A 9,809-nucleotide genomic window follows, 5' to 3' on the forward strand; every position below is an offset into this window, starting at 1 on the left:
TGGGCAGACTGAATGTGGAAGAACAGAGTGAGAACTGCCAGAAGTGACTTGATCAGGAAACAAAGCAAAGTTAATCATACACACAGCAGTGCTGCTTCCAGTGTCAGAACACATCACTGCATTAGAGTATGTATGTATGACCCCATCCCAGGCAAGAGATAAGGCGGAAATTTAGCACCTTCTGTTGCCATAAGAATAGGTCCTGCAACAAAAACTATGCCCCCAAGACCCCTGGGAGACTGATACTGTTTTGCTGCAATTCAAAATGTTCTTTTGTATCTCAAAGGAAACTTTGGCATTAGCAAGTTCTAAAACTGTAAAAGCACAGAAAAAACGATTTATTAAAGTGGTTCAGTGTAAATACAAAGAATATTCTGCCATTCATTAAAGGATCACACACAGAGAACTACTTCTGTACTCCAAGATGTAGGCAGGGTAAATCTGGAGCTTCTCAAAGATGACAAAGATGGAAGGGTTTTGCGGGTCATCCACACAGCTGTCATAAAGTCTGTTGCGATTGTTTGGTGTGGGTGGAGGACGAAGGTATTCAGAGTTCCCCCGAACAAATTTTCCAACCAGAACCTGAGCTACAAACATGCTGTAGTGGCAGGACGTAGAGGAACAGTACTCATGAGAATAACTGGCATCTCTGGCGAAGTAGCTTCCTAGGACCAGGAAAAGCCACAGGTAAGAGAATACATCAACCAAGGAACAAACATCTGCTATCAGCTCTTTGGCAGCCAGTGATCCAACAGCCCCAAATAGCTCTGAACATATCCTTGCCAAATGTTTTCATGTGGGCTTTTCTTAAAGCAGACAGATGCTAGCCATATTTCTCCACCAACCTCTGTTCCACCTGTCTAAAAGCTCTGCTAAACAGCAAATACCTGAGGCAAAGAGGAATGTTTTTCACCCCTCCTGATGGCTGCTGACACTGCTTGCAGTGATGCAGACATGAACAGATGCACGAAGAGCAGGTGTGCAGGCATCAGGGGCAGTCATCTCACACAGACTCTGGCCATGTGTGCAGCCCATCATGCTATTGCCATGAACTCCCTCCCACCAGGCCTGCCATTCCTATGGAGTCCCTGCCACAGCTGGGGCTGGGACCATGGTAGGACCACATGGGTTGACCTGGCTGCTCTCACCCCTGCTTTATGCTGCTTCACTAATAACAGAAGGTCTAAGGAAATAGGATGAGTAGGAAACACAGCTTGTGCTGAGTTCTTCCCTAAGTTCTAGAAACACCCTAAGAGTTCTGATGCAAGTCCAGCCCATGTGCTTGTACCTTTTCCAAACATTGTCCCATGAGTGCCACAGATCCTCCAGTCGAAATTCTGCTCACAGATGGCTGGCACATGAGATGGATTTGTCCCGTGGAACAGAAGCCGCTCATCCACCCAATTTGATTTCTGGAGCTTCTTCATCTGCTCCTTCTGCCTAGTGACAAAAAATGAATGATGTGTTGCGCTGATTCAAACGAGGACAACTTCCCAACTCAACTCCTCCTACTTCAGGGTTGTGGAGGAAGAGTGACACAAACCAGTCTCAGTGGGGATACTGCCTGCTGTGCCCTTCTGTTGGTATTTTGCAGCACAGTTGGCTCCTTACAACAAAACAAAAAGTTCTCACATTATCATGAATCGTGTTGCTTACTGCTTCACATATCACATTAGAGAGTAAAGAGACAAACATCTCTCAAGAGGGAATTGTTCCCAGTTCCCAGGTTGTATAACCCTGAATGGATAAGTATGGTTATGAAATGAACAGTATGAAGCCACAGTAAAAACTGTATAATCTCTACCTCTAGCTTTATCACATAAACAAAAATCTTTTTTTTTTTTTAAATCCCATGAGAAGAATAAATTTGAGATTCCACAACTCGGTCATAGTGAAGGAAATAAATTTCTTTTTGAATAACATTAGCAAGATCCACATGTACAACCTGTTGGGCTATGTGGTAAGAGTCTGGTTTACACACACACACAGGAGTGTGGAGGCAGTGACAGGTGAGAGAATCTCAATAACCTGCTCACACAGCAAGAAGCCCCAGCCCCTCTCAAGGGGCCCTCAGGGGCCAAGGGAGCATCTAGTGCCACAGGCAATGGAAAGGCTCTGGGGCATGGCTCATGGACTGAGGTGGGTACCCCCTATATGGGTATGAGACTCACTGTGGGACGCGGGGGAAGAGCATTTGGGGATTACACACATGGGAAGACAGATGGGAAAGGAGATAAAGAAGGCCTTTTATCATATGTAAACTGGTGACTGACTGGTCTGTAGGCTTGTCTAGACATGCCCTGTGCCTGATCCATGCAGTCTGACCTATCTCTTCATTAGACTCCATTTCTAGCTCATATGCTGGGTGATGAACTCTGCAGCCTGTGTGCAGGAGTGCATATGGGGGATCTCAATGCAGCAATTGGACTGGAGCCTCAGGGTAACAGCAATTGAAGCAAGGAAGGTTATGCATGCCTGTGCATGATCACTAGTGAGTGTCAAGCTGGACAGCCAGTGAGGAGAGTGAGTGACGTGGGACACGGGTGTCAGAGCAGTCATATCTCTGGGCCAGATGCTAGAGAGAACCGTTTCTAACTTGCCTACCACAGGAACCACAAGGTTCAGGACAGCTACCTGATGGCACCACAAAGTATAGGGGTCAACTGAGAGATCCATTTGTACATGTATATGTCTGTGCAGAAAGCAACTGGAGATGGGAGGATCCCAGGGCCAGCATATGTTCAGGCTGTGTTTAAGTTCAACTCCTGAAGAGACACATACAAGTGTGTGTCAACAGGCTTTCATCCTGATCAGCCAGCGAAGGGAACAGGATGAGGCTGTTGGTACTATTTGTCATTGCATGAGTGCTGTGCTGTCCGTGTTGATTTTTTGGTCAACTATATGTTTATATATAAAAGCCCATTTTGTGTGTATGCGTGTGTTTGTGCATACGTGCACATTGTGAAACTCACTACCAGCTGGATCTGTGCGCACAGAAACGTGGCCAGCTAACCTCTGTTGGGCTACTGCCTTTGGCAATTCCTATCACAGACTGTGGAGGACAACAGATCAGGAAACACCCACACTCTGCTACCATCGGAATCATGAAATAAAATAGAAACAAACCACTGAAAGATTTGCCAAAGTGTTGGGTTCTGGATCCTCTGCAGCCGGCAGATGCTGTAATCTTTCATCGTCTTCTGAAACAGACTCTCAATTTTTTTATATTCACTGGAAGTGTTACCAACATCTACCAACTGAAAAATTTTAAAAGACCAAAAATAAGGTGTTTCTGATAGTAACGACTCCCAGTCCTTCCAAAGGACTTATAAGCTTATTCGCATTAAAGGGAAAACCCTACCCTTAAAATAATTAGCTTCTCCTGTCTTTCCAATTAACCATTCTCTAATCATTCTCATTTACCCTAATCTAACAGAAGCTTCCCTCTGTGTACACACTTCTTATGGATCTAGATTATTTCTACTTCAAAATAACCTGGAGCTCAAATGCACAGCAGTGTTCAAGGTGGAGAAGAGTGAATATCAGCTTCACCTTAATTTGATACCTGAGGTCCTTCTAGATACTTCCTTACAGGCCCAAGCTCTAGTTTTACCGCAGCAAATAACGCTTTGCTTCAAATAGACCAAGAAAATACTACAAATCCCCTTTAAAATGCAGATTAGATTAGTAATGGTCAAAACAGTCCCCCTTAACTTTCATGGTGTACCTGGGGTATCTCAGAGAGCCTCCCAGGAGACGCAGGTCTATTCAGAATGTGACACTGTCAGTCTTGTTTCACTTCATAGCTACATATTTTATGAGACATATTTAAAAGCTCCTCTGACTACCTCAAGCCCCTTGCTCTTTGAAGCTAAGGATCATGTTTTATACAGCATACTGCTTAGAAAAATTAGTGCAGGACACAATTCACCCACTCCGCTGGAGGTGTGAAAACATGTACCTTGTACCCAGTTTCAGGCAATGCCGATTGGTCCCATTCTGGAGGATAAAGTGAATGCAATGGCTCCATATACAGGCTGTGGAAAAGAAGAAAGACCAAGTCAATCTTTGACACTTTTCACCAAATCCCCTTTCTGGAGAATTCATCCAGCTCTACAGCAGCTTTCAGGCATCTCTGGATTTTTTTTCTTTTGTTAATTTTTTTTTTTAACCTTCCGAAAAACAGTTACTTCTTTTTCCAATTTAAATTTCCATACACATCCTAGAGACATTAATGAATTTCTTGGCAGGCATCGGTAGAAGACCTTCAGTCAATAGAGTCTACTTTGGTCTCCATGTGCTGCTTGAACTTCTAGGGAGCTGGGGCGAGAGCCCACTCCCTCCACAAGCCTACTCATCTCTAAGCCACCAGCCAGACAGGCAGCCCGCCTTCCCTGTCTCCAGGACCAGCCTAGCAGGAGGACATGGGTGGACAGCAATGTCCCCGTGCGCTGCTGCATTAGTTAGTCCTTAATGACTTCCAACACAAGTCCTCAGTCATCCACCTGGCATGAATGTTTTGCCCAAGGCGATAGGAGAGTTACCATCGATTCAGGAGTTTCAGTTTGCTTTGTTTTGAAATCAGCCAACCTTTGGTTGATCTAGACCTTAAATTGAACCCTTGGTTTCATATGCATTGCCTGCTTGTAAGTTTCTGAAGTTGAGATGGCTCTTTTTGAAATAGAGCGGTAGCGCAACTAACTTTTAAAGCAGACGTGCCCAAATGCTGTCAAACCGAACTTCTTTAAAAATACAAACTAAAAAATGATTGCAGCCAGGTCACTTCATTTACAGGAATTTGCTTCTGTTTTACTTAATATTTTGGCTTTCCAGGAAATGGCATCTATCTGCTCCGCAGTCTTGGGACTGGCACTCCCCTGTTCCTGTCCTGTGTATGGTTTAGCATTGTTGGGCTATAAATCAAGGAATAAAAATTCCTGGCACAGCTGTGTCAGCCCTATATGATCTTGCTCTCACAGAAGGAACAAATCTACCCTAGAGGTCTCCAGTCTCCAGTGGCTGCCAGGACTGCCACCAAACATCCCTCAAGCACACTTCACAGAAGTATTGCATAATTTACAAATAATGTCACAGCAAAATTTTCTGTTAAACCAGTCAGCAAGAGGTTTCTAAAAATGAATTTAAGAAATCTAAAATTGAATTCTAGAGAGGAAAGAGGAATTTCTTAGTAGAAAGGTGCCATCATCTAGAGACATTATTAAATATTGAACGCATAGTACCTTTTGTCTTGCTCACATTGAGAGTACAGATGTTTTGGCTGCCGTATAACTTTTCTTTGAGTTGCATAGTTCAAATTTCTTTGGACCATGTCTTGAAGGAAAAACACAGTGACTCAATATTATGCAATTTATTACCCGGGGAATGCACTTAGAAAAAATTTAAAAGGCAGGTAGCCCAGTATGCTGCAGGGTGATGTTCTTGCTGTCACGTCCACCCCAACCCCTGCTTTCATAGTTTGAGACCATTCCCACTTGGGCAGCTTATGCTTGGAGATCACCAGGGTCAACAACCTGCTAGCACAGGCTGTGAAGCTCAAAGGCAACCACTAAGTACTGCACCTGCAGATGTACTCACATCCAGGCTGCCAGCCAGAGAAAACCACATCTGATGTCTGGCCTGCAGCAGGGAAGGGTTTTCAATATGATGGAGTCCCTAAGTCTAACTTTCCTGGCAGTACAGGATTGTTACTTGGGGCTACGAGGAAAGTCTGTCTTCTCTTTTTTGTCCTGTAACAATATCACAGAGCACATGCAGTGTGACATTGCTAACCATCCATTGTTTCCTCCTTTAAACGCCACACTTTCTATTCATGCCAGGAAACAGATTTCAATTTTCAAAAGCTAACAGAAACCTTAAAATGGTTAAAAAAATGCAAATAAATTAGAAACAGATAAGCATTTCTTATTTTCCCATTCTCTCACCCTGTAGTTAGCCCATAATTTTCCTTTGCTGCACTGTGTGTTTTCTCTCCTCATAACTAGCTTGTAAGATGTCTACCAGATCTTGCTTCACCATTTGACTTTTCAGAGCTTTTTTTTTTTTCCTTTCTCGTTTCCTCTTCAGTTATATAAACCCAAATGCATAAGTCAAATACCATGAAGTATTTTTTTTTCAGATCTTGTTCTCAATATACAGCATTGGCTATAGATGCAAAAGTCTAGAACTTTAACCGGAGTATCTCAGAACTTCAGAGAAAAGTACATAATGTTCAAGTTCTGCGTGGAGAAAACTGATGGGAAGAAAAAGACATGTTCAGAGAAATCCAGATATAGGTTGACAATTCTTAGAATGAAAAAGGCTACCTTAGAGTCAGTTACGCTGCGTACTGAACATTAAGCAAATAAATACTTTACCTTGGAAATTTAATTCGTATATCTGGAAACCAGCCTCAAATAGCAGAGTGCCTCTCGGGTCAGCTAGAAATGCCTTCTCCAGATTTGCAGAATTTACTGTGGCATGGGGGTGAATCGGGTGCTACAGATAGAACAAGAAAATTATACATGTTAGAAACAAGCCTACGGTGTAAGTGGCACTGTGGCAACATACCAGTGTTTCCTCAGGCCCCTGTGATGGGATGCTATGTGGAACTAGTCTCTAAGGCTTCCAGCATTTTGTTCTTTGGGGAAGCAGGGTACGTCACAGAGAACAGCTGCTTGTAGCAACAGCAACAAAAGTGTTTAACTTGTGTGGTCAGCTTCAGCCTGTGTCGTCTCTGGAAAATGCACCCATTTCCAAAGGCAGCCCTTTGGAAGCTTGCACAGAGAATCAGTGCTGCGTTAATGGACACTTAGTAAGACAAATCCACCTGGGCATCAGAGCAGCATTGCAAGGGCACCAGCAGGACACGTAAAACACATCAGCTGCAGAACAACATGTCCTAAGCAACACTCCAAAGCTGAGCGGGAGCTTTCAGCATCAAACCATGGATCTCACCTTTTTCCCATACTCAATCCACTGACCAGAGTCATCAAGCCAATACCAGGCATACGCCATTTTGAGGGTGCACGGAAGGGTCTGAAGGCACCACAAGCACAGAAGAACTGGTCAGTGCCTGGCTGCGTCCTCACCCCTAGCAGAGAAAGAGAAATCCAGAGTCAGTCTTCCCCAAAGCTGTCAACCTATACAGTATCCCTAGTGATCTCAGAAGTCTAATGGCATCTCAAAAGAGGAAACATCTTGGGCTGGGAAGTGCAGAACCAAGGAACTGATGTTAATATATTAGTTTGATATGACACATGTCAGAGGAACAGCCCTGAGTTCTGCGGCTTGGGTCACCATTTTTTCTCTAAAATGCATATTGGGAGAAAACAAAACTGATGCAGTGAACTCAGCTTGTTAGATGAAAGTCAGTGGAACCACCTGGATAACAACAGCAAGACATGGTTTTTAAGCAGAAATCCCACTGCCTTCAGAAAGCACCAGCAACACCATTCCTCCTTCACTGAAGAGGAAAGAAAAGGGGCTGCATGAGGACAGGGACCCCAGTGAGGAGAGGCCAGGCTCCCCCATGCCATACACAGTTTGCTCCAACCACTACAGGGCACAACTTGGCCCCATGGCCCCATCCAACCTGGCCTCGTACACCTCTAGGGATGGGACATTCACAGTTTCTCTGGGCAGCCTGTGTCAGTGCTCCACTATCCTCTGAGTGAAGAATTTCTTCCTAGAATTTACCCAAGTCAATTCAAAGTGCCCTCCCCTTGCTCCATCCTACAATGTGCTGACTCCGAGGACAGGACAGGTGGCCACCAACAATTTCAACGCAGATTTCCTTTTGCTTGCTGCTCTCCTTCCTCCTCCTTTGGTTGTCTCAGCTTTAGATCGCAGCCTAGCTAGCATTTTTCTATGCACCTTGTCACTTCACTGCCCCTGCAGCATTACCTCATCGCAGGGCACACAAATGCAGCCGAGAGCTGCCCACCTGCCTGCTATGGAGTTTGCAAGGGTCTGTCATGGAGACAGCAACCGAAGGAATTTGAACAGGGTGTGCAAGGGGAAACGGGAAACGATCATTCATCTGGCTCTGACACCCTTCATGCTTTGGCCTGGATCAGGGGTATTCAAAGCAGGCTAATCAGGGGAAAACAAACAAGGAGTTCCCTTCTAGGGTTGGTTGCAGTACAAAGGCCCACGAACAAAGGCCTGGCAGCCCCGTGGCCTGCCAGAACAAAGAGCAAGGAAGGACATGGGTCCCCTTCCCAGCCTTAGCTTGTTCCACTGCTGTCTTCAGACTGTTTTGCTCTTTATACAGAGTAACACTAGCCAGGCTTTTCCTAGAAAAACGCTCCCAGTTCATGTTCTTTCAAACCCCACTGCAGGACGTTCATGAGATCCAACACTCCCAGGAGCTTTTTTTGGATGCCTTTGCCCCTTCTTTCCTCTCTGCGCAGCGGTATGCTGCTGCCGTGGCAGGAGAACTGTGAGTTCTTGGATAGAGTGTGGGATTTGGAGGGGGTGAAGAAGGAACAGAGGAAAATGGGCAAGGAGGCTGGGAAGAATCAGATGAAGTTTCCAGCAGCTCTTCCCCCTGCTCCCCCTCATCCCTGTTCCCTCTCCCCCTGCTCCACAGACCACTGCTACCCCTGTGCAGATCCGGGACCCCTGCTCTGCTCTAACACCACCCGCTCTCCAAAACAACATGTTTCAGCCTTGCTTTCACTTTCATTTCCCAACGCTCAGTGCTCCCTGACGGTTTTTTTCCACTCAACAGCTAAACCCAAGGAGAAAGAAATGAAGCTCTTAATACAGCAAACAGACATATTTCACTGTCAGGACACATAGCGTCCTTCACCTTTTGTCGAAGATGTCACTATCCGCTCTCGTGTAACAGATACCCCATAAATTTGCCCTCACTTCCGTGCAGTAACAGCCTGCTCAGATAAAAAGCAACCTCACACCGCCTTGCACATTGCCTCCGCCTTCAGAGTGGAGGAATTAACAAGGACAACCATGGTTTATGGCCTGACTAACAGCAAGCAGGTGTCCTTTCAGCAGAGCCAAAAGCAAAACCCATGAACTGTGAAATCCCCAACTTCCTCCGCCTCCCTCCCCAGCTTAGCTGCGCCCCAGGAGAGGTGTCAGAGCCCCACGCGTGCTGCCTCCCCAGGGTCCCCTACTCACAGTGCTGCCAGCGGGCTGCGCAGCCACCTCCTGCAGTGGACGGGTGTCAGTCACGTGCCTGCGCGTCACCACAGCCCTCTGAACCCTAGTTCCACGTAGGAGAGGGCCCTGGCACGCAGTAAGACCTTTGGAAATAAAATACGAGTGGCCGTCTAGAGCCCCGCTGCTGGACGTCAGGGGTGCCTTCCCACTAGCCACGGGCCCATAAGGAGTGGAGCTGAGCAGCGTTTCCTTCTGGTTATTGCGCCATACGCACGCGCATCTGCCAGGCATGAGCAGAACGGCCAGGCGGAGCTAATGGTTCTGGCAGGCGTACCAGTAAAATCAACATCCCTGCGAGCCAGCATAGCTTGTCCTTGTTGCTTAACTTTCGACACTGGGCACCAGCACCTGACTTGTACCTTTTCCTCCCGTCCCTCATGTGGCCAGGAATGCTTCAGATCTTCTCCTGCCATCCAGCTTCTACTGCTCATCATTCTTTGAAAGCCCAAATCTGCCATTGCCTTGCAAAGAGAAACCCCCATCTCAAAGCACGAAGCGGGTGCACCCCTCAGCACGCACCTGGGCTGGTTAATGCAGTGGGCAGTGTTGCACAGACGGACCCACGACAGTGCAGAGCAAGCACGGGGCTCTGCAGTGCAGGGCTGAATCAGCCCGCACTGAGCTCC

General features: G+C 46.3%; 1 protein-coding gene across 1 annotated transcript; it reads right to left on the reverse strand.

Moving 5' to 3' along the window:
* LOC110394293 (poly [ADP-ribose] polymerase 12-like) lies at positions 310–9,412 on the reverse strand. Its single transcript, XM_021388082.1, has 8 exons — positions 9,142–9,412; positions 6,955–7,090; positions 6,375–6,495; positions 5,241–5,331; positions 3,962–4,037; positions 3,127–3,257; positions 1,289–1,440; positions 310–665 (listed from the first exon to the last, which is right to left on the reverse strand). The coding sequence occupies exons 2-8, from the start codon at positions 7,012–7,014 to the stop codon at positions 385–387; spliced, it is 912 nt and encodes a 303-aa protein (XP_021243757.1). The 5' UTR covers positions 7,015–7,090; positions 9,142–9,412; the 3' UTR covers positions 310–384.

This window comes from Numida meleagris, chromosome 1, assembly GCF_002078875.1.
Source record: "Numida meleagris isolate 19003 breed g44 Domestic line chromosome 1, NumMel1.0, whole genome shotgun sequence".
NCBI classification, from domain to species: domain Eukaryota; kingdom Metazoa; phylum Chordata; class Aves; order Galliformes; family Numididae; genus Numida; species Numida meleagris.

Bases quoted from the DNA above. Each gene is read 5' to 3' on its own strand.
- LOC110394293 (XM_021388082.1), bottom strand. From the start codon at position 7,014: ATGGCGTATGCCTGGTATTGGCTTGATGACTCTGGTCAGTGGATTGAG. The intron at 5,332-6,374 runs GTAAAGTATTTA...TTTTCCTTCAAG, and splicing joins ATACGAATTAAATTTCCAAG to ACATGGTCCAAAGAAATTTG. The intron at 666-1,288 runs GTACAAGCACAT...TCCTGGTCCTAG, and splicing joins TGGGACAATGTTTGGAAAAG to GAAGCTACTTCGCCAGAGAT.